We start from the raw sequence: 25,881 nt of genomic DNA on the forward strand, positions 1-25,881 counted from the left end.
GTCTGCAGGCCAACACTCTATCCACTGAGCCAAATCAGCTAGGGCTAATTTATTTCATTTTTATAGTTAGTTAGTAGAAGGTTAGAAGCTGCTTCTTACAAGTCTTCTCATGATTCTGAAAATACAAATAAGTCATAAAAATTCTGGCTCCTGTATAATTGTGCTAGGGTAATATGTCCTAACCAGAATTGTATGACAGCTTTTCTGTGCTCAGAACAGAAAATTAATGAATTTTGGAATTGGTTCCCAAAAAATGGTACAAACAAGGAGGTAGAATTTGAAAGAAGAAATAAAAACCCAGATGATGTTCCTTGATAGGTCATCAGTAATATTCCCATATTTAGTGTGAACACTCAACTATGTTGTTTGTTTAAAAATGTGTTTTTCTTTTATTTTTGGAGCATATCATCAGTTCAAAAATAGATCTTTTAATTCTCTTGGTGTGAATTACTTCATAGCGAATATAATATGACACATTATTTGGAAGCCTAAGTAGAGGAGGAACTTAGGGACACACACCATCCAAAATATAATTGTGCAACTTTCAAAATGTTGACTTTTATCTCTCCATGATACAGTGTACTCTCACAAATCACCAGCAAATCTTTGATATAAAACTTTGGGTAATATATTTCCAGAATTATTCAACCAGGCAATGTGATTGTAAATTTTTTCTAAGTAATCAGTAAATTATGATAGATGTGAAATTGCTTTTTAGAGGCCTGGTGCAATGACATTCATGCACTGGGGGAAGGGAGGGAGGTTCCTCAGCCCAGCCTGCACCCTCTCGCATGCCGGGACCCCTTGGGGGATGTCCGCCTGCTGTGGAGCCAGGAGAGGCTCCTGCTGCTGCCGCTGCACTCGCCATTCATGAGCCTGGCTTCTGGCTGAGCAGCGATCCCCCTGTGGAAGCACACTGACCACCAGGGGGCAGCTCCTACATTGAGCGTCTGCCCCCCTGATGGTCAGTGTGCGTCATAGCGACTGGTTGTTCCACTGTTTGGTCGATTTGCATATTAGGGTGTTTTTTAAAAAATATATTTTATTGAGTTTTTTTACAGAGAGGAAGGGAGAGGGATAGAGAGTTAGAAATATCGATGAGAGAGAAACATCGATCAGCTGCCTCCTGCACACTCCCCACTGGGGATGTGCCCGCAACCAAGGTACATGCCCTTGACCAGAATCGAACCTGGGACCCTTCAGTCTGCAGGCCGACGCTCTATCCACTGAGCCAAACCGTTAGGGACATATTAGGGTTTTATTATATAGGATTTTAAAAATTGATAAACCTATCTAAATTTTTATTTAGTTATATCACTTTAAAATTTTTAAATGCATTTTAAAAAGTGTTTATGAACAAATAATAATAATGAAATTTGCAGTAAAAACATTTGATATGTTAGGAAACAAAATATCAAAGAAAGAGGTGGGAATGAATGAGGATACTTTGGAGAAGTAAATAAGTAATAAAGAGGGAGATGCATAGCAGGCATAAGATACGTTTCTTCATCTCAATTTGCTTAAAATCTAGCTTGGGAGGCAAAACCAAAACTTAAGTGTAAAGATATTCTAGAATCAGTTCAATGAAAGAATTAATAATTGAAGACTAGGTAGCTAGAATAAGTCTTGCAAAGTTTAAAGGACTCAGTGGACATTTAAAACACAAGAGCTAAGACTTAGACTAAGGGAAAGAAAAATGGGCAATCCAGGCAAAAAGCTTATGGGTCGAAAAAAAAGATTTTAGTGCTTATAATACATTGAAGGTTTATCATATTCCAGGCACTATGCTAAAAGTTTTATAATACTTTGTAATAGTCCATTTTCATGTAGTTTATTTGATTTTCTTCTCACAAGAATACCAGTTGGTAGGCTTTAACATTCTCATTTTATTATTTTTATTTATTTTATTGTAATATAGGTTTTAATTAAACAAATAGGGTGACATTGGTTTATAATCTCTATATATAAAAGCCTTAGCGACCATTATGACTGAACAATCGGAATGACCGGTTGACCAGTCTCCATGACACGCTCTGACCATCAGGGGGCAAACGCTCAACACAGGAGCTGCCTCCTGGTGGTCAGTGTACTCCCACAGGGGGAGCACTGCTCAGCCAGAAGCTGGGCTCATGGCTAGCGGTGTGGCGCCAGGCCCTGGCTCGGGTTCCTCCCTGGCCACCTGCTGCTTGGCACATTGCTACATCCCCTGAGAGGTCCTGGATTGCGAGAGGGTGCAGGCCAGGCTGAGGGACCTCTCCCCTGCCCTGTGTATGAATCCGTGCACCGGGCCTCTAGTAGTATATAAGTTTCAAGAATAAAATTCTAGAGAGATCAACCAAAGGGCTTGTATGCATGCATATAAGCCTAACCAATGGACACAGACACGAGGGAGGTGAGGGCATTAGGGGGGTGGGGGGCAATAGAGAGATAAGGACACATATGTAATACCTTAATCATTAAAGAAAAAGATTTTTTTAAAAAGAATAAAATTCTATAATACTTCATCTGTATATTGCATTGTGTGCTCACCACCCATAGGCTAGTCTCCCTCTATCATCATATATTTGACCCTTATCCTCTATATTCTCCCTCCTCCCTCTTCCCCTCTGGTAACCTTCATAGTGTTGTCTCTGTCTGAGTTTATCTTGTTTGTTCACTTATTGCTTTCTGTTTTATAGCCCACATATGAGTAAAATCATACAGTTCTGGTCCTTTTCTATCTGATTTATTTCACTTAGCATGATACTCTCTAGATCCATCTATGTTGCTGCAAATGTCAGTATTTCATTCTTTCTTACGACTGAATAGTTTTCTAATTATATATATCAGTCTTCTTTATACAATCATGGGTTGAAGGACACTCAGGTTGTTTCCATGTCTTGGCTACCATGAATAATGCTGCAGTCAACATAGAAATACATGTGTCTTTATGAATAAGTGTTCTCAAATTTTTGGGTGTATACCCAGAAGAAGGATTGCTAAGTCATATGGAAGCTCTATTAACATTTCCATTTTATAGATGAGGCTAAAGGACTTACCCAGGGACATTTAGGTACTAAGTCAACTTGAATCAATCAGCCTCCAAAGACCAAATACAAAAAGAAGGCTGCAAAAATTATATCAGTGTTATCGGTTCAAGAATATGTCAAGAGTAAGACTATAATTGGTCTTGTTTATTATTTATTATCAATATCTGACATTGAAAACATTATAAATCTATGGAATCTGTACATTTTAATAAATATCATTTAAAGTTTAGCTTTGTGAGGAAAAATACATTTAAATGCTCATAATAAAATACAACAGTTCCAAATGATTGAGCAATTTGCCTGGAAAAATGAAGTAATAAAAATAGATTTCTAAACTGATGGGAATACTTGGAGCAGTGGAGGAAATAACATACAAAACATTTGATAGATTTTTCTGAAGAATAACCCAATTATATTTTGTTTTTCTTTACTCCACCCCCGCACCTCACTTATCAAACTACACTATGCTTATTGGAGAAAATTTGGAATACATTGGGAGAAAAGTAAGAGAAGAGCAAAAATAGTTTGACCTATTTTCTTTTAATAGTAAAGTTTTTTTTAACTAAAACTTTCTATAGACATAATTAATGTCTAATATGCCATGTGGATATGATATACTTAATTTCCTAATGGGCATGTATTTCACTTTTTGTCAATATTATAAATAACACTATGATTAATATCTTTTTGGAAAAATATTGATTCCCTTCAGGAGGGTTTTGTTAATGATAATCTACCTACCTGAATTAGAAATTATACATTGAGAAGTGTGGAACTGAGCTTGCTTCTAATATATCAACATTATACTTGATAGTATTCTAGAGACTAATACACCTTATTCAACAAAGAGAGTCTAGTGAAAACTAGCATAACTAACATAAATCAAACAGAGGTAAAAATGTTTGAGGGATTTATATATTCTGAGTTTGTTCTGTAGTTTGATAATTTGCAACATATGCAAATATGCAAATATTCACAGGGGATTCTTCTTATAGTATTAATGAGTGAAAATTATGCTTCTTACAAAAGGGTTCTGTACCTGTTTCTCCCTTTCAAATGAGAATTGGCTGGTGGAGAGAATGCTGAGTCTTAAACAGCCTCCTTTTTGTAGGGAAAAACTTTCATTGACTTAGCTATGGTTAGTTAATATTATATGCTTAAAATTATGAGGCACTAAAACTACAGAGAAAAAATTTGAGAACAAGTTCCCAAAGTCCTTCAACATTAAATGCCTTTTCTTAAACTCTGACAGCAATTTTATACCAGGAAAGGCTGCAGTAAGAATTGTGTGTTGTTACTACTATTTCATTTAAACACAAGAAAGATTATTACATTCATATATAACTAAAGGGAAAAAAGTCTGAACATCTTTTCATATTTACAATTTGACTTCTCATATGTAACCTCTTCCAATCAGTTTCTTGAAATCAATATCTCTTTCTTGTAAAGGTTGTATATCTACACTAATAAAAGAGAAACATACAAATTGGTGTCACTCCGCTATGCCCACCAGCCAATCAAGATGAGTATGCAAATTAAACCCAACAAAGATGGTGGTTAATTTGCATATGCAGGCGTGGAGCAAAGACTGAAGGCTCCGGCCTGAGCGAAGACTGAAGATGACTGAAGACTGAAGAGGCTTGGCTTCTCTGTTGCAGTCGGAGCGGAGAAGCCTCCAGGCTTGCCTTCTCCGCTGCGGCCGGAGCGAAGGCCTGGGTCCCAGGTGCTGGAGGAAAACTGGTGCCGGCAGCCAGGGGAAGGAAGGCCTATTGCACGAATCTCTTCGTGCATCGGGCCTCTAGTAAGAATGTAAGAGAATGGAAAGAGAACTAGCCCAAGAGTTAGAACACTTGACTTGTTAATCCCCATTGTACCTTTAATGAGCTGTATGACCTTGGCAGGTCTTTTCATTCCTCTGGCATGAGATTGCTAGTTTGTAAAATGAAGTAGGTACTTCCAGTAATATTTTTATTATTCTATCATGTTAACTGTATCTAATTTTAAAGACTCATTTTAATTTTGTTCACATTAAATATACTTTAAAATTTCCACTTAAACTATGATCCACACAATACTATTCCTACTCACCTGATCAAGACATTTTTTAGATGAATGTACAATGCTAGAATTTATTGTTTGTACTTGTTTATAACCAAATATTTCATTTCTTTATGGTATGTTTCAATATGTCATGTTACATGATCATTAAACAAGGTTTCAACATACATTCTTAAAAACAACAACACTGAAATCTTGATCTTTGTGTTTAGCACAAAACTTTTCTATCAGGAATTCCAGGGAAGAATATTTTATTTAAGCTTTGAATTGGTAAACTTGTTTTATGATCTTACTAGAAGCCCAATGCACGAAATTCATGCAAGAGTAGGCCTTCCTTCCCCCAGCTGCTGGCACCGGCTTCCTTTGGCACCCGGGATCTGAGCTTCCTCGCAGCCCCGCTTCGTCTGAAAGGACGTCTGGTCTAATTAGCATATCACACTTTTATTATTATAGATAACTCACCAAATAATGATGATGTAATTGCTTAGTCTAATATATGATTTAGTGTTTATCATTTATAATTTTTACCAGTTTTAACAAAAACTGGCATTTCATGCATAGAGATGTTGGAACTGGGCTTGCTTCTAATATAATCAATATTGTACTTGACAATGTTCTAGAGACTACATACTGGAAAAAAAACTTTTAAAAGAGTCCATTGATTATGATGGTTCACAGAATAATGTTCTTGAATCTATGAGAACCTAATTTTGAAATGGTTAATCTTGTTAGAAAACAAACATGAAGTCTATCTGCTGTTTCTTCAGCTCACACAGAAGTTTCACTCATTATCTGTTTCTCTTCAGAGAGAAGGATTAGCTTAATAGCTTTTCTCATAATTTTGACGCTTTAAGTCAGTCTTTGATTTTCTTAAAAATTTTGTAAGATACACCAAAGAATTCTTGAGTACTTTCTAATAATTGAAACTTGAATCAGTTATATCTTGGGGATAAATGATGAGCAGGAACATACCTCAGTGTCAATGACTATATTCCTCAGTTATAATGACTAATTCATTAATTCTGATTAATTCACTTGACATTAATTTGGAGGGGAAATATGCATTAAGAATTATTGAGCCCTAGCTGGTTTGGCTCAGTGGATAGAGCGTCAGCCTGCAGATTGAAGGGTCCCAAGTTCGATTTTGGTCAAGGGCATGTGCCCAAGTTGCAGGCTAGATCCCCGGTAGGGGGCATGCAGGAGGCAGCCGATCAATTATTCTCTCTCATCATTGATGTTTCTATCTCTCTATCTCTCTCCCTTCCTCTCTGAAATCAATGAAAATATTTTTAAAAAAAATTATTGAAGTAAAATATGCCAAAAATTGAAACTTTCAACAAATTACCTTTGTCACGTTTCTTATTTTAAAAAATGCATTGTAAGTTAATCCATTTTATCAACTAATAATGTCAACACACAAAGGGAATTTTAGTTAAATATGCCTATCATAAAATTTTAGTGTTTAGTTTATCCTGTTTTTTAAAAGATGTATAAGGACTAAAATTAGGGAAATGAAATTAAAATTACAGTTAAACTTGCCAACCTCACTTTGAGTGTTTCAATTTGCTTCATTGTTGAATTGAGTCTTCTTTGTCCTTTCCCTTTCCCTCTTACTATTGTATTCATCCCTTAAATCCTAGCTTGCTGCTGTGAGCCTCATTCCTTCTCAGATTTCTTGAGCACTTTAAATATGAATTTTCAAAATGTTACAGTATTATTTTGTACTAGTTAATGTTATTTCATCTGTGTTGGTTTTAGCACTTAAGCTAGATTATAAATTTCCTGACACAGTCTGTACATATCCTTCTGTGACATCCACTATGTGGCCAACTTAGTAGTCAGTGTTTAATAAATAAACACATACTGATACATTTCCGTTTACTTTTTATAACTTTAAACTTTTTATTATAAAGATAATACAATTGTAAACATTTTAGAAAATTATTTTTCTCTGGATATGTGTATAGTACTTTTATGTGGTATATATCAACAGTAATCCCATGACCCAAAGACAACTGCCAATCTTTTTTTTTTTTCAATTTCAGAGAGAGGATGGGAAGGAGAAAGAGAGAGAAACATGAGGTGAGAGAGAAACACTGATGGGTTGCCTCCCACATGCACTCTGACCATGGATCTAACACCCAACCTGGGTATTGTGCCCTGACCAGGACGAGAACCTGCCACCGTCTGGTGTATGCAGCAAAGCTCCAACCAAATGAGCCACACCAGCCAGAGCACAACTGCTAATCTTTTGGAGTATAACCTTTCAGGCCTTTTTCCTTCAAGTTAAAAATGTAAACATATTTAATTAAAAAATATGCATATGTAAAAACACATAAACATCATATAAGAACTTTTTTTAAACTTGTTTCATTTATATTGATACTGGAGGCCCAGTGCATGAAATTCATGCACAGGTAGAATCCCTAGTGGCTGCCAGCTGCCAGCCAGGGCCTTCCTTTGTTCTGTGCCGCCCCCTGGTGGTCAGTGCACGTCATAGCGATCGATCAAACTCCCAGTTGGTTGAACTCCCGAGGGGCCACTTTGCATATTAGGCTTTTATATATATAGATGGTCCCATGTCAATATAAATGAAACATATTATGATTATATTTATGATTACCTTTAAATTGTTTTTATAGCCATTGTTTCTTTTTTTTTTAAGTTGAGATGTAATTGACTTTATGCTATTATTTCTTAACAGAGTTTCAGCTTCTTGCTGTCCTGCTTTTCTATAATGGATAAAACAGTGCTTGGAAGAGGGATGGAATTCACATTTATTGAGCCTTTAATATATGCAAGGCTCATTGCCTCCTGATTACTCCCCATTTCTTTCTCCCATCCCAGCCTCAGTCTGTTTCTTCTTAATTTTCCTAATCTCAATTTAACATCGCTATCCATCCAGATGTTCAAACAAAAAATGTAGGGTTATCTCTTATCCTCCCTTTCTTTCATCTTTCACATTAAGGATAGCCACCAGCAAACCAGGTCAATTCTATTTCCAAAATAAATCCTACTTCCAAAATAAATCATCAACTTGTTTTGGCCTCTTTTCTTACCACTTCACCATATATCTTGCCTGAACAATCAAATAGACCTCTAACAAACTTTCCTCTTTCTGTTTTTGCCTCTTTACAAGCTATTCTCCATTAAGCTTCAGGGTGATTTTTTAAAAACCAGAATTGAGATTACCCTCCTTGCTTAAAGCCCTTCCTTCCACACATTCCCAAGGCATCCTATATAATAAAACCCTAATATGCAAATTGATCGAACTGCCGAACAACCCATTGCTATTACATGCACTGACCACCAGGGGGCAGATGCTCAATGCAGGAGCTGCCCCATGGTGGTCAGTGCACTCTCACAGGGAAAGCGCTGCTGAGCTAGAAGCCTAGCTTAAGGGCTGGCGATTGCAGCAGCAGTGGTGGCGGGAACCAGGGTTCCTGAACTGCAAGAGGGCGCAGGCGGGCTGAGGGACCCCCGCCCCCCAGTGCACGAATTCATGCACCGGGCCTCTAGTTTAGTATAAAGATCCTTTTTATCCTAAAATGTGTATTTCTCACATAGTTATCATTTTTCCAGACCAATGCAGGATAAATAGGTTTTATTATGTGGACATGTAACAGATTAACAGATTATTTGGCAAGAAATAAAGATGCTTGTCAGAGGGAATTGTAGACTTTACAGGATTTGCAACTACTTAGACTCCTTTATTTTCAATTTTAAAAAAATTTTAAGTCCTTAAATTGCTTTACAGAGGCAATTCTAGGTAATAGTACACTGTAACAAATTACTTACATTTCAAAAAAGGAATGTAGAACTGAAAGTTTGTTATTTGCATAATTCCTTTTGTCCTGCTTTTTAAACTGTGTTTTTAAAAAGTCTGTAGGAAAGTTTTAGTGTGAAATGGTGCTATTGAAAATGAACTTAGTACAGAGAGGATATTGAATGAAACAAATCTTTTCCGGGTAGAAGGGACAGGAATCAAGTATTAGAAGTGCAACAAAGATGAGTTTGAAGTGCTCAGCCTGAGTGATAGGATAAACTTTCTAAAGATTGTGCCCCTCTACTGTATGGATACATTCCATAAAACCAATAATCTAGAAATTATTAGCATTTTTGTCACGGGATATGTTTAAAGGGCAGTAGCACTTTAGGGGCAAATTTATACGGTGGTTACTAATTTATACCATATTATTGAAGTAGAGAGACTATGAACTATAAGAATGTAAACTGCATAGAAGTTTGGAATCCCACTAGCAGATGTAGTCCATAATAATAATGGGTAGAGAAAGGTCTATAAATGGGCAAGTTGTAGCTTGTGCTTGTGATACATATAAGAGGTAAGGTGATCTTGCAATCATTGTGAGACAACTCAGTAAACAGTGTTTAAAGTAAATTTGTATCTTTAAGGAGACTTATTTAAGTCAAGGAATAATCTTAGGCTAGAACACTTGCAAATATAGTTCAATGAGATAAAATATGTGAAAATGTTTTATACAATAGAATACTAAATTGCAGGGCATTATTATAGCACCTATTACATTCATAACCTATTTTTAATTTATTGCTTATTAAGTTTACAGATATTTTCAATATGTGAAAATCACTCATTGTAAAACACAAACCAAATAAAGCCAATATAATTACATAATTATTATACAAAAGATACTCTAATGGGTACAGAGAAGAGGCAATATTCCCTTACATCGAGAGTGGGGAACATCCGGCCCACAGGCTACATAAGGCCCATGAAATCATTTGGTCTGGCCCTACCAAGGCATTAGGAGTGAGTGAATTAAATGTTTGACCAAAAATAGCAGGCTAATTTTTAATTTGATAATTTTGTATGGCTCGAAAATGATGTTATAATATCCAAATGGCCCTTGGCAGAAAAAAGGTACCCCACCCCTGCCTCACATGATAAGTTAATAGAAAAATCTGATAAAAAACACCATGTTATCATCTCCTAAAACAAACTTTATTTTGATCAACTGTTTAGAGATTTAAATTTTTTTTTTATCATAGCAGTACATTTTGCTTCGAAAAAAAAAAATGAATTTTCTCCGAACTTAAGATGTATTGTATGAGAGCTATTGGAATTTAGAATAACAACATGTTATGATTTATGGCCCATTTACAAAGTAAAGGTCAACGTCTGTACTAAAAGGATATAAACACTGATTTAAATTATATTGGATCTTCTTTCTTGTTAATAACTATTCTACTTAGAGAACTAAATTAAGCTTTAAGAAATGACCGATGCATTCTGTTTTGTGTTTTGGTTAAAGTAGGTTACTGGTCATTTATTTGAAATGGTTATCTACTTACTCAAGCTGACTTCTAATGTTACTCTAGGGCATTTATCACAATCTCATAAAAATGTGGATAGCTTTATCTCTTTCAAGAATTTCAGTCATTCTTTTGTCATTTCAAATTTATTAGTAATCCATGAAGAATATGATTAATTAGGTGTGGAAATCTTGGGTAAATTTATATTCATCACATTTTTATTATTTGTAAGGATTCCAGAAAGCAAGCAACCTAATTTTAGCTTTTGCTTTGTAACAAATGAAAATCTTTCAAAAGCGTATGGACCATATCACACATAGAAAAACTAAATGGATAGTTCCCCCCTTGAATATATACAGTGAGTAAATAAGTATCAACTATGTGCTCAGCTCTTGTTTTAGGAAGTGGGAAATTACCAGGGAAGAAACTAGACAGAAATCCTGGTCTTCATGGAGCAAAACACAAAATAAGTGAAATGGATAATATAGTGGATGGTAACATAACAAGTGCCATGGATGAAAATAAAGCAAGGAAAGTGGATAGGGAGTGTTAGGGCCTAGCAGTTTCAAGCAGGGTGCCAGCAAAGGCTTAAAGAGCAGATGTCCCTTGAATAAAGACCTAATGGAGATGACAGAATTAGTCATTAGCATATCGGTGGAAAGAGTATTCCAAGCAAAGGAATAAGGAACAAATGCTTACTACCCTTAGTTGGGAGGACGCCCAGCATGTTTAAGGAGCAGCAGGGAAGCAAAGTGGAGCTAAGGAGGAGTAGAGCAGACTGAGGGAGGCTGTTACCATGATCCAGACAAGCAGTGATGGTGGCTCACAGTATTGTGGTAGCAGTGGAGAGGGTGAGAAATTAGGATTTGCTAGCAGTTTGGATATGAGATATGAAAGAAAGGGGAATCAGGATTTTTGATTTGCTAAATGGAAAAATAGGATTTTCAATAACTGAGATAGGGAATACTGCAGAAGTGGAATTTGGGTGAGAAAGATTGAAGCTATGATTTCCATGTTTGAGATGCCTGTTAGTTATTCAAGTGGAGATGTCAAGTTGGATATGGCATTTTGGGGAGAGGTTTGGCAGGAGTAATAAGTATAACCAAATGTGATATGTTGCTGAACTGTACCAGGAATTAGAGTAAGAGAAAAATCAGTCAAGGAAAGGCTTCAGGAAGGAAGATACATTTTAAGCTGACCTTTGATTATTGGAAAGGAAAGAAAAGAGGATTCTAGTTAGAAAAAATGTCCTTACATCTTATAGTACCATCTAGAAATCTGAATGTTTTACTACTTTGTCTTATTTTTTGTTTAAAACTTTTATAGTACTTTATAAAGTATTATGGAACAATAGGTGCACAGGAAATGTTTATTAATAAATGAGAATAATAATGTTCAAAGTTTATTTCATTAACCAATAATATTTAGTCATTGAAACTAATTTTTTTTATTTTACATGTTTTTATTGTGCTAGAATATATATGACAAAAATTTTGCCATTTTAACCATTTTTAAATGCACAGTTCAGAGGCATGAAGCTCATTCTGGAACTTAGTTTTGTGTATAAAAATATTCTTTCTTTTTAAAAAATCAACTTTGTTGCTTAGGGCCAAAAGGAATTTAGAGCTGATTGTGCTTTACTTCCGAGAGCATGGAGCATTCTGCAAGCCTTGGAATTCTAAATGAATATCACTTTTGTTTGAAAGATTTAGACAAGCAGGAAAACAGAAATTAAAACTAGTGCCTGACTTCTAAAACAGATTTTTCTTGAAAATTGACTTTCCATTTATTTTTAAAATTGTTTTCCATTTTTTTCTTTATTGATTAAGGTATTGCATATGTGTCCTTATTCCCCTCCCCCCCCCCCCCACTCATACTCTCACACCCCTGTTGTCTGTGTCCATTGGTTGTGCTTATATGCATGCATTACAAGTCCTTTGGTTGATCTCTCTCCCTTACCCCCACCCTCCCTACCTTCCCTCTGAGGTTTGATGGTCTGATTGATGCTTCTCTGTCTCTGGATCTGTTTTTGTTCCATCAGTTTATGTTTTTCATTTTATTCCACAAATGAGTGAGATCATGTAATATTTATCTTTCTCTGATGGGCTTATTTAGCTATGTTCATAGCAGCATAATTTACTATAGCTAAGATTTGGAAACAGCCTAAGTGCCCATCAGCAGATGAGTGGATTAAAAAACTGTGTTACATCTACACAATGGAATACTAAGCTGCTGTAAAAAAGAAGGAATTCTTGCCATTTGCAATGGCATGGATGGAACTGGAGATCATTATGCTGACTTTCCATTTAAATGAATGTGCTTTTTAGTTTTGGGATTGCTATTTAAATAAGTTGAATATGTCTAATTTACCTTTTATTACTGGTACCTCACACAGAAACCAGATGCTCAAATAAAGTTGTGGTATATATTTGGAGCTTTTCAAAAATGAAATAAGTGTGTCCTGATTTATAATTTTGATGCCTTTCAAAGTATGCTCTTTATTTTTAGTTTCAGTTTTGTAAACTATATTATATATTATTTTGAATTAAATTTGGATTTTGTAAATTATATGGAAGTGTATATGTCTTTCTTTTGTGAGTTATAAACCTAGGAAATTCTGTGTTGATTATGGTACCTCTTTTTCTAGGGAACAAAGAAGGAAGAGATTGAAGGTGAAGTGGAAGTGACTGGTTTAATTCAGCCTGCAGAAGTGTTTGCTCCCAAAAGCCTGGTGCTGGTATCCAGATTATATTATCCAGAAATTTTTAGGGTAAAGAACTCCTCATTGTCATCATTGACATATATTATTGTATAAATCTGTTTTGAGTGAACCATGGTGACAAGTTCTTAGTATTTAAAACATCTTTATAGCTAAAATAAATTGATTTGGGAACTTGTCAATAAAATTACTGTTAACAGCAGACATATTTTCATATTGGATGAAATAAATAACTGAGTAAGTTAATGTGACTATTTAAATTTTAAGAATGTAGTGCTTTTTTCCAAAACATTTTTACTGACTCCAAAATGTATATATCTCAAAGAAATAATTTGATTACCTGTAGCATATTTAAAATACATTAGTAATATACTACTTTGTGTATTTTTATTCACCTTCTTTTGTTCAATCCAGGTTGAAACGAAGAGGAGGGGTATTTGTGTTTTCAAATAGTTCTGATCCTACCCTTGCCAAAATAGCTTTAGAATATTTTTTACTTTCAGATATTTTGCTTTCTAAACACTCAGAATTTTCAAATGTAAGAACAGGTTTTAATTTAGATATAAATATATGTAGGATTTGAAAGAAGAGGGCTTATTTTTTTCTTATTTCAGTTGCTACCTTTAGTTTTAGTAATGTTACCATGGTCCAAAATTATAGTTCTCTGGAAATATAAATTATACCCCAAAAGTTCCCAAGGATTTGGGAAATAAATCATAATTTCTGGCATACTTTTCCATATTGTTGAGATTATATGTATTTTAGAAAAATTAACTTGGTGTCAGTATTTCAATGACAGTAAGGTGATTCCTAACAAATAATAATGTTTTAGAGTTACAACATTTAATAAGCTGAAAGATTCATAAAGATTGTACTTTGTCTTCCTTTTTATCACCTACTTTCTTCTGAGTTTAAAGTGTTAATCGTATCTTGTCCCTATTTTTTCTTTTTGTAATAATTCATATAAGTTACATTGTTATGTAGAATAAATGTTCTGAATTTATAAGAATCACAAAACAAGATAAAATTTCTAAATGTTTATCTTGAAATTTGATGTTTTGCAAAGTAAGTTGAGACCAAAAAAGAACCCACACACAATAACAACAGTTTTAAGACCCACAAATTTGCTAGAGTGGTTATCTCAGCACAAACACCTGTTTTACAAATGATGGATTTCTGCTTTTTATAAACTCCTCTCAAAAGCTCATTTAGAGGTTCTGGTTCTGGAGGAAAACTTAATAAACTTAATAACATTTGCTGCTTAAAATTTATTTCATGGTCACTGTCCAATGTGTTCTGCTAGGTTCAAAGAGAAATTTTCCTAGGGGCAGATGTCACAGCAATTTATTTTTAGTGCCTACTCTTTTCATGAACTAACTGCATGCATGTCCCTTTGCAGGCTTGCCTGGGTTTGATCTACACTGTATATGTGGACAGTCTGAATGTCTCTTTGGAAAGTCTCATTGCAAACCTGTGTGCATGCCTTGTCCCAGCGGCTGGAGGGTCTCAGGTAAATTGAATAAAAAAGGTAGTGGCGAGTGCCTGTTTCTCTTATCCTCTCTCCCAGTTAATTTAATTTGTGAAGAAAAGGGGGAAAAAGAATTCTTTAAATATTTTCATTTTAAAGAGGATTTTAGTTTAGTTAAGCATTGTCCCTATGGTCTGCCTTCTAGAGACCCAAGATTCCATTCTTTTCTTAGGTCATGAGGTTAATTTTAACACAGGGGTCACCTTTCACATAGCATAATTAGAAGTCATATTTTGTGTAACTTGAACTCCAGTTTACATTTTCTTGGGAATATACTTTTTAAAGTTGAACTTTTAAAATGTGTTCTTTACACTCTTTTTATTCCTCTATATAGTTATACCTCATTTAATTAAATCAGAAAATTTTGGAGTGAAAAAATTAGATAACATTAAGAAAATTTTCAGAACAGTTTTTTGTAATCTTATAATTATTTTTGAATAGAGTCATTAATTCATTTCCCTGAATAACAGTAATTATATGTGGTCCTAAAGCTATTTTGAGTGTTGTGTGTAATCTTTAATAGAATAGCTTACATTTAAATTTGAAAGGGTTTATTTTTCTTATGTCAGTTTGCTATCTTTAATAATAGCAATATTGACGATGGTCCAAATTCACAGATCTTTGGAAAGTATAATCTATACTGGAAATTTTCCCCAGGATTTTGCCATAGATTGAGCCTCAAATGAGAAATTAAATTAAGTTCTTTTACTAACATAAAACTTTCTCAAAATGGTCATGTGATTTTCATCTTCTGTATGTCTTAAGATTATCATAGCTGTATCTGAAATATAAAAATAAGAACCTCAGCTCTATGATTTAATGTTCCTAAGGCACCATGTTTTTTTTTAAAGACTCTTTTCTTAAGCCCTAGAATTGATTAGTTGATCACTTAATTTGCTTATTCTTATGTAAATTACATGGTTTAACCTCAGTCTGGCCAAGATTATTTACAAAGACATTACCATTTTTTTCACTGTGTTTTGCCTTTTTAACGGTCTTCTGTGTATCCTAGTGTCTTTTGTTATTTTAAGTTTTTATCCCCCTTTTTGCCTTCCTTACTCTTCTACTTGTGCTCCAAAGGTAGAATTTGAAATGTGAGTTTGGTCACAATTGAATCTAACCTTTAAAGCAGTGTAATTGTTTTATGGGCCTTTATTTTAGTGGAATTTTTGTTGACTTTATTTTGTTTATTTTTTTAATTTAAAACATGTTTATTGTGGCTGCTAGAAATTTTAAAATTACATATAGGGTTCATATTACATTTCTCTTATTTTTCCCAGTTTTATTGAGATATAATTGGCATATAAATGTTGACTTTAACATTTTATTATTTTTCAGTTAAGTATGATTGGCAATGATTTTGTATTTCATTGTTACTAAATTTTCAACTACTGAATTTTCTTGTACATATTCACTTGGGCACAAAGAAACTTGAATGTTTTGGATTATGTTATCACCCTTTGCATCTATTAATTGGATCTTAATATGTTCATCATTGGCTCAAAATCTGAATAACAAAGGGATTTTTTTTTACCTTAAGAATATGTCTGGCAAGAAATCATTGATGTGTTTGTGTGTGTGTTTTCCCTATTCTGCAGAAGCTGTTCTCCTTGGGCGCAGGAGATAGGCAGCTGATCCAGACCCCTTTGCATGACAGTCTTCCTGTCACAGGCGCTAGTGTGGCTCTCCTGTTCCAGCAGTTGGGTATGCTCTCCGACTTTCAAACTCCTCTTGTGGAAGCCTACCAAAAACAAAAAAAGATTTATTTTAAGCTCACATCACCTGACCTGAATCAAGAAAATAAAAAGCAAACCATTATATAGCTGATATGTAAAATATATGATTACATGGCTAATACTTTTTTTTAAAAAAAAGAAAACACACAAAACACTTTAACCCAGGCCCTTTTTGCTCTGGAGTCAATTAGATTTTTCAAAAGTAGACATATTTTCTTTATGCTTTAAAAGATGAAAAGATAGTGTATTTTGCTTTTCCTTAGATGAATTAGTTTTATAGAATTTTGTCTGATGAAACTAAAAATCTTGTCGTCCTTATCCGACCAATGGCTAGGATAAAGAATTGGGGGGAGGCACTAGAAGTGCTCTCTGTACATTGGACAGCTCTGTGCTTCATTTTAGGAGTAATGTAACTTAACAGTAAGCATGTCAGATTCCCAATTACTTTACCACTTAATTGCCCTTTATATATGACTGCGCATGAGTGCCCCCTCTCTTTGATTCAGCCTTTGTCATTGTTCCCCATCTGTGTTTGTCTTTTTCCAGTTATAACCTTTCCTGCCCTGGGTTTCATACTTGCTTCTCCATAGAATTCTTAGTTCCTTGCACAAATTTTGTTCCTTGTTCAGCTCTGTACCTTACCACTTCTTTTTCATTAGTGACTCCATCCTTATTCTTCTTCTGCTATTTCAATCAGTCAAATTTAGAAAGCCTTAGAAGAGATTAAACATAAGTAGAAGGAGACATATGTAATACTCTTTGTAATACTTTAAGCAATAAAACAAAATTTTAAAAAAACCATAGAGTTTTCTAGTATCTTAATAAAGATGGCTGGTGATACCAAGCCCAGAGCAGTGGTTCTTCCCCTTTACATCTGCCTCCCCGCAATAGTTCAAACTCTAAGCTCTTCTCTTCTCCCCTGAAAGTGGTAATCTTTGAATTACTACAGTGTGCTGGAAGTTGGAATCTGTTTTATTAAATAGAATCAAAGGTGTAGTGTCCTGTTTTGCTGACCCATTATAAAAACTTTAATGGTAGAATCTAGTAATAATAGGCTTCAGGAACATCTAAGAACTTTGAAGGAGACCAGCTGCATAGGTAAAATGGTAAAGATTTTATAAAGATTTATTTAAAGTTTGCTTTATCAATCTTTCCTTTTCATGCAATGATTCATTAGGATTAAACAAGCCAATTCCTAATTTTCAGAAAAATTAAAATTCTATAATTTATCCTTTGATATGGGTAGAGTGGGATAGTAAGCCAATGCCAATAGTAAGTTTGCTTGTTTTGTAATTCAAATATAGCTGGAAAAAAAGCCAAAAAAGGGCAAAGTTCTTCTTGATCTAGGTAGTGTTTCACCATCTTCCACTATCACCCATTTCATTCATTCCCCATGTTTATAACATATTCACTAAGCTGTGAATTTAATTTCTATGGTTTTCTATATTTGTGTTTTATCTGCAATAAAAATGTTTTTCAAAACTTGTAAAACTATATAACTCTTTATATATATAAAACTTAATTTTTAAGTGCGATGCTTGAATGAATTAGAGATTTTATTTTTTCAAATAACAAAATGTCTAGAGATAGGCAGTACAGGGTTGATATATTGATTCCCAGCTATTTCCAGGGATTGTATAGAAATTCTTCTCTATATTTTCCCCCTATTTATTAATATGGAGTTTTCCCTTACTAGACTATGGCTTCAAGAACTGCCTTTATAAGAGAATAATCAAAGAATAATTAGAACTTATTGTTTGTGTCCCATATGTCTGGCATAGTGCTTTGGGTACAGAAGGCATCGGTGTTTGTTCAATTAATGAATGAATGTGCTAGCCATGAAGAGAATGGCAATTTTCGTTTATTAGGAGATATTCTGTGAATGGACGAAGTGTGCCAAAAACACATGATGATTACTCACTTGAAGATCAAATTTCATTCTTTTACTCTTAAGTATTTTGAGCTTAATTATCTTTTGCTTACATATTCGAAAGTTAATTTTTCAGGGAAAGACTGAGGAAAAGATAAGACAGGAAAGGAGAAAGAAAGCTGCCTCTGAAACAGTGCTGTATGCAGAGTTGTAGTTTCTAGAGCATGTGGTACTGATAATTGTGTCTAAAGGCATGCTCTTATCACCAGTCATTTCAGTTGGACTGTTGTTGAAAGCCAATGTTAGACCATTATCAGAGTTCACTATCTGGGTTGGGGTGGATGGTGGGGGTGGATTTTACAAAGCACAGACAGGAAGCAGATAGGACTATAAGATTCTTTTGTAGCCTTGACTAGTTTTCCTGTGAAAGGTCTCATTGTATGATAACATTTCCTTGCTTCTTCTCTCTAAGGATTGTTATGATAATAAATTTGTTTCCTACATTTTGAGAGTTCTCTGGGTTTGCCTGCAATCATCACATGGACTTCCACCATCACCCATCTCATGCATTCCTCATAATTACCTGTTAATTACTTTCATTTCTTACTTGCCATCTTTTTTTGTTTGTTTCTTGTTGCAGATCATGTGAACTATTTTTGTTCACCTGAAGATTTGTGCAATAAGTGTGAAAAGCTATAGTTTTTATTATGTTAATAAGATTGTATTCATAGGAGCTGGCTTTTATAGCCCCTCTGATTTTTTAATGGAATCCATAGCTGTTTAACTCAGGTGTCTCTCCTTGCCCCAAATAATTTTGTGAAATTCTCATAACATCTGTTGTCATACGTATTCATAAAATTTGGATTTTAACTGCAAACACACTAGTTTTGGAATACTTATTCCCCGTGTTTACAGTATATTATTTATTAGACTTTTTAAAAATCACAGACTAAAATGATGTTGGGGCTTCAGCCATTGTCACTCTGTTTTCCTAATCAAACAACATTAGTCTTATATCATCTGTATTTATTCTTTTCTCCAGCTTTATTAATGAGATATATTGACATATAATACATGTAAGTTTAAGGTTTACAATGCGAGGGTGTCCCTTAGCCCGGCCTGCACCCTCTCCAATCTGAGACCCCTCAGGGATGTCAGACATTCCTCTCACAATCCAGGACCGCTGGCTCCTAACTGCTCACCTGCCTGCCTGCCTGGTCGCCCCTAACCACTCTGCCTGCCAGCCTGCTCACCCCCAACTGCCCCCCCTTGCCAGCCCGATTGCCCCTAACTGCCCCCCCCCCCCCCCCTGGTGACCCTTAATTGGCCCCCCCACCGGCCTGAAATCCCCTAACTGTCCTCCCCGGGGGTTATTAGCATATTACCCCTTTATTAGTATAGATTGTTTCTTTTGCTGTACAGAAACTTTTTAGTTTGATAGACCTATTTGCTTATTTTTGGTTTTGCTGCTTGCACTTTTGGTGTCACATGCACAAATCATTGCCAAGATCAATGCCAAAGAGTTTTCCCAGTAGCTTTATAGTTTAGATTGATTTTTATTCCAGTTTTCCCAGTTTACTTATATAACATGTATTACTTGTTTTAGTGTTATCCTCAATTATAATGGGAAAAATGAAATAGGCATTTTCCTTTTCATTATATGGAGTAAAAAATCTAGTTGGAGAAATTGAGTATACATCAATTACACCATTACTATGAATGGCATAATTCCCTCTAGGTGAAAAAGGAATGGTGTTTTACAATATCTATGGGCAATCATTTTTTAACAGTTTGAATATCAGCTATTTTCCTTGGTGATTTGAAACAAATGAAATCTTTTCACAAGCCTATTCTGGAGCACTTTTTTGAAGAAATAGCTTACAATATGTACTCAACTGTAGAGGCCTAATGATCTCTAGGGAAGATAGTTCTAACTTAATTTGTTTTAATAAATGTCACAAAGAGTAAAGTTCCTGTAATGCCCACCTGCAGGAATGTAGTGTTTTGTTTTTTTTCATTAAATGTTTACAAAGCCATTACCATGTACTAGGTCCTGTGCTAGTTAATAGGAATAGAAATCATAGGCCTAGAGGACCTGAATAGACATTTCTCCAAAGGACATACAAATGACCAAGAGATATACACAATGGAATACTGTGCATCTGTAAAAAAGAGGAGGGATGTCTTACCCTTTGGGACAGCGTAGATGGACATGGATACTATTATGCTAAGTGATATAAGCTAATCTGAGAAAGACAAATATCACATGACCTCACTTACTTGTGGAATCTAATGAATAAAATGAATAGACCAACAAAATGAGAACCAAAGCATGGAGCAGACTGACATACCTCGATGTGGGAATTGGGGGGACGAGAAGAGGTAAACCAAAGCGCTCAAAAGCTATACTTATATGCATAGCTTATGGACACGGTAATAGGGTGGTGAACACCTAGGGGGCTGGGTAGGAGCTGAGAGGAGGAGGATAGAGAAGGGGGGAAGGGGAGACATCTGTAATACTATCAACAATATATATATATATATATTCATAGCTCTTATCCCAGATATACTTTTAGCCTAGTGGAGAAACAGATATGTTTTTAAAATTACAGTGCAGTATAATTAGTGCAGTAATAGAGATACCAAGAGCTAATGTTTAGCTAGCTAGCAAGGGGGAGAAGGGCTTTCCAGGCATAAGGAAGAAGTAAGCAATGTGTAGAACCATGAAAGGCCTTCATACAATAGTTGTTTGATGATACTTGAGCATTGGATTGTAGAAAGTCTTCAGAATGTCATCAGGAAGTAAATCGCTTTTCTTTTCAAAATTAAAGATTAAATATTTATGCTAGTTTTTTTAAAGGCAACTATTTAAAAATACCAAAGGCAGACAATGATTGACCGTTTGAGTGCTTGTTGATGAGTGTGCTACGCTTGTTAGAGTTACACATAAAGTATGTAGTTGCTGCATTATATAATTTGAGAACAGTTCCAAAGAATCCTGGTTCAAAACTGTTTTCATTTACTCTGTATGGTGCTAAAGTGCTGCTATTAAATAGCTATCTCTATCTTTGTATCAAATTTTCTATAATAATAAAAGCATAATATGCTAATTATACCAGACGTCCTTCCGGACGAAGCTGGGGCCAGAGGGAAGCCTGAGTCCTGGGTGCCTGCTGGCGGCCAGAGGAAAGCCTGGGTCCCTGGTGCTAGAGGGAAGCCGGTGCCAGCAGCTGGGGGAAGGAAGGCCTACTCTTGCACGAATTTCATGCATCGGGCCTCTAGTCCTTTAATAACTGCAAATGCTCTGAGACAACATATCTATTAAGGGTTATCCTTCATTGTCACAAAGTTCTCTTATCTAAAATTATATTTGGCTCTTTCAGCACTCTAGAGATTATTCTTCATATAAAATATGGCCACTGCAACATTTAAGAATATGCAACTTATGAATTATGGCAGGACAAACCACCCCCTTTTTGTGCCCTGTGGCACTTTGTTCATGTCTCTATCCTTTGTGTTTTAACTATTTATTTACCAATCTGCCATCTTCACTGAACTGTGAGCTCGTAGGAGCCTGCCTCAAATTTATTTATATCCCTCCCTAGAGTTTAGCAGTTTCTTATGTATCTCAACAGCTCCATAAAGGTTTAACAGTAGAACACAGGAGGGAATGGGAGAAGCAAGTTTTAGTTAAAAGTGTTATTTCTGCTTCTTGCTTTAATTCCCCAGTTATTCTATACTATCCTTCCCCTTTGTTTGCTATTCTACTCCTAAGGTCCCTTTTGCTTCCTGGTTCTTAAATTTAGTTGTTAAAGTAGATTTTAATCTGACCGAATCAGAACAGGCACAGACTAGGAATCTAGGCCATTTAGTGTTAGAATAATCTGATGTGATTATCTTAGACCTAGAAAACCAAATATACCCATGTACAGTTGGCCAATTCAATTACATTTCTTAACTATTTTTTACTTAGAAGATTTCCATTTCTAACATTTGCAAATAATATTCTGAATTTGTAACAAATATTAAAATTGCCTCTCAGTAATAGTTACAAAACTAAACTATATAAAATATATAAAGCTTGAATCAGTGAAGGTAGGGATCTTGGTTTTCTTCATTGCTGTCATCTGGTGTATGGAACATAGTAGGTACTCAACAAATATTGATCGGATGACTGATAAATCTTCTTTTTCGTGCTTTGTGTCAAGTCATGACCATTATTATATTCTCTCCATTGTGGCTTGACCAGAAAGAACTATAATAAATTGTTTAAGGCTTCTAAAATATATCCTGTCTTGCCCTGACCGTTTTGGCTCGGTGGATAGAGCGTCGGCCTGCGGACTCAAGGGTCCCGGGTTCGATTCCAGTCAAGGGCATGTACCACGGTTGCGGGCACATCCCCAGTAGGGGATGTGCAGGAGGCAGCTGATCGATGTTTCTCTCTCATCGATGTTTCTAGCTCTCTGTCCCACTCCCTTCCTCTCTGTAAAAAATCAATAAAATATATTTTTAAAAAATAAAATATATCCTGTCTTAATACAGTGGCCTTTATTTTCTCAGTTTTCCCATTTGAAAGCTGAGACATAATGTTCTATTATTATTCAGAAAAGGGGAGGATTCTGGAGAAAAGTTCTTGGTGGTGTTGTTTTTAAAATGGGAAACAATTGCATTTGTTAGTGTTTATGTTAGGAATTTTAGAACTTTAACCCTAAAGAAAAGTTAAAATCAGGAAGTAATTTTTCAGAATGTTTTACTGTTTGAGTAATCAACAGGATGTGTTTGTACCATTGTACTGAAATCAGTAGTAATTATCACTGGAATGTTTGTTTTTCATATTCTCTCTGTTATTGTGCAGCTTTGGATGGATTCTGGCTAGTGAAGACTAAGTAACAATTCAAGGTTACATAGAAAACTGATTTCCACTTGTAGATGAAAGAAATTGGATTTATGAATAACTATGTAGCTATGAATGCAGCAACAAGCATTGCTAGTTAGGAATAAAAGAATTAATGTAATTTCTTAAAATATTTGAGCTATGGGTTATGGTATGAGTAAATTAGGTATGGGTAAATTATTTTGTATTACACCATATAACCTTTCTGGATAATGAAAACCTTACCCTTTAAGCACTAGGATATTGTTCCTAACTCATTTCTACTATATGAGACATAACTCCTATCTTAATAAGTTTAGTGTACTATTTCCCCCCTTGATACTATAATTTTTTTTTAATGATACAAGTAGGATAGAGTCCCTTACAAATGCCTGCCTTTCTTCTTCATTTTATTGCTAAAAATGCTACCCATCCTCTGAGCCTTCAGTTAGTCATACCCTTTTTGCTGATGAAGGGTCTTGCTTCAGTGTTGAAGGCTGCTTGCTGACTGATCAGCGTGGCGATTGCTGAAGGTTGAGGTGGATATGGTGATTTCTTAAAATAATACAACAGTGAAGTTTGCCACATTGATTGCTTCTTTCACAAAAAATTTCTCTATAGCATGCAATTCTGATTGATAGCATTTTACCCACAATAGAATTTCTTTCAAAATTGGAGTCAATCCTGTCAAAATCTACCACTGCTTTATCAACTGAGTTTTTTTCACTATTCTAAACCCTTCACGGTCATTTCTGCAATCTTCACAGCATCTTCATTTGTGTAGTGTACATAATTGTGTGCGCTGTATGCGGCTGTTCATCCCGGAGGTTTGTTCACACCAGCATCACCACAAACACAGGAGTAACGCGTTGTACTAGCCATTATAGTGGCTTCAACATCACTGAGCAATAGGAGTTTTCCAGCTCCATTCTAACCTTAGGGGACACATGACTATACAAATGTGAGATTAGACTTAATAATATATTGTAAAACTGTTAATTTTGCTTGATGTGATAACCATAGTGTGGTTATGTAAGATATTATCTCTATTCTTAATAAAAACACACAGAAGTATTTAGGGCTAAATGTTATAATACAATTACATGGACAGAAAAATGTGCACGTGGAGGGTATGTTTAGGTCAGAGAGCACACCAGCACGTAAATACAAATGTTAAAGCAAATGGAACAATGTTTTGATAATAGGTGAATCATGGTAAAGACCAGATGGGTGCTCTGTGCATTATTCTTATTCTTGCACCTTTTCTATAAGTTTTAAATTATTTCCAAAGAAATATTTTATTTTTTTAAAATATATTTTGTTGATTTTTTACAGAGAGGAAGGGAGAGGGATAGAGTTAGAAACATCGATGAGAGAGAAACATCGATCAGCTGCCTCGTGCACACGCCCTACTGGGTACGTGCCCTCAACCAAGGTACATGCCCTTGACCCGAATCGAACCTGGGACCCTTGCATCCGCAGGCCGACGCTCTATCCACTGAGCCAAACCAGTTAGGGCTCCAAAGAAATATTTTATAAGATCCATGTATCCATGATCTAGCTTAATAAATATAGCATCATAAATATAGTTGAAACTTAGGGGCACCGCCTTCAGCACTCTCCTAAGTCAGAATTCCGATAAACAGGGCAGGCGACCTTCTGCACACTTCCCTTTTCTCATAATGTCCTCCTTACAAACGTTCCAACCAAGTCTCATGCTTCCCCGCACCTACTCTTCCCAAAGATAAACACATCCTGAATTTGGTGTTGATTAGTCCCAAACATATCATATGTTGACTGTATGTTTCTAATTTATATATACCGAAACAATAATATGTCGTAGTGTTTCGTATGGTTTTAAACAATACATAAATGTTATACTGTATAATCATTTTTACACCTTACTTTTCTCACTCAATATTACACTTAGGAGGGTTATTCATGTTGATATATATGGCGCTTGCTCTCTTATTTTCACTGCTATCCAGGTATCCTAAAAGTCTTAATGATGTTTTACAATGTTATATTCACAAATATAAATGCTACAAACTTACCCAAAAAGTTTGTATCACTTGAAAGTTGTATTTACATTTCTTTAATAATCATTGAGTTTTATAAATTTTGAATAATAAATTGCTAGTTTTAATTTTTTTGTTTCAGTCAACATTTGCTATCTTCAATCAGAGAAGTATAGTTTCATAGCATGATTTTGGCACTATTCATTTTCACATTTACAGTGTGTCCACTTTTATTATTTCAAGTATTGTTTCAATGTATTATTTTATTCTTAAGTACATGTGAAAGACTTTCAGTAAATAATGGCATTAATAAGAATTACTGTAATGACTAAGTCATAAGGTATGTGCATCTTAACTTTATTTATATTCTTCTCAGCAATATGTATATAGTTCCTTTTCCTTATCCATCCTCAAAGAAACTTAGAATTATCAGGATTCAATTTCAGTTATTGTTACAGGTTTAAAGTTGTAACTCACGAATTTATTGGGTTGAATTTTTCTAATTACTAGAGGTGTTGGAGCATCTTTTCATATGTTTATCAGCCATTTCAGTTTCCTCTTCTGTAAATTGTAAGTTCATATTACATTTCACCCTTGAACAGCATGAGAGTTAGGGCCACTGACTGCCTGAGCAGTCGAAAATCCATGTATAACTTTTGACTCTCCCAAACTTAACTACTAAATAGTCTACTGTTGACCAGAAGCATTACTGATAACATGAACAATTGATTAACACATATTTTGTATGGTACATGCAT

General features: G+C 35.1%; 1 protein-coding gene across 1 annotated transcript in view; it reads left to right on the plus strand.

The window, feature by feature from the left end:
- The window catches only part of SBF2 (SET binding factor 2), a 313,800-nt gene that overhangs the window by 123,221 nt on the left and 164,698 nt on the right, over positions 1-25,881 (plus strand). Inside the window, exons 4-6 of the mRNA XM_023754547.1 lie at positions 13,027-13,149; positions 14,498-14,608; positions 16,225-16,330. Coding sequence (XP_023610315.1) covers positions 13,027-13,149; positions 14,498-14,608; positions 16,225-16,330 — 340 coding nt within the window. The remainder of the gene's footprint in view (positions 1-13,026; positions 13,150-14,497; positions 14,609-16,224; positions 16,331-25,881) is intronic.

This window comes from Myotis lucifugus, unplaced genomic scaffold (assembly GCF_000147115.1).
Source record: "Myotis lucifugus unplaced genomic scaffold, Myoluc2.0 scaffold_61, whole genome shotgun sequence".
Lineage (NCBI taxonomy): Eukaryota > Metazoa > Chordata > Mammalia > Chiroptera > Vespertilionidae > Myotis > Myotis lucifugus.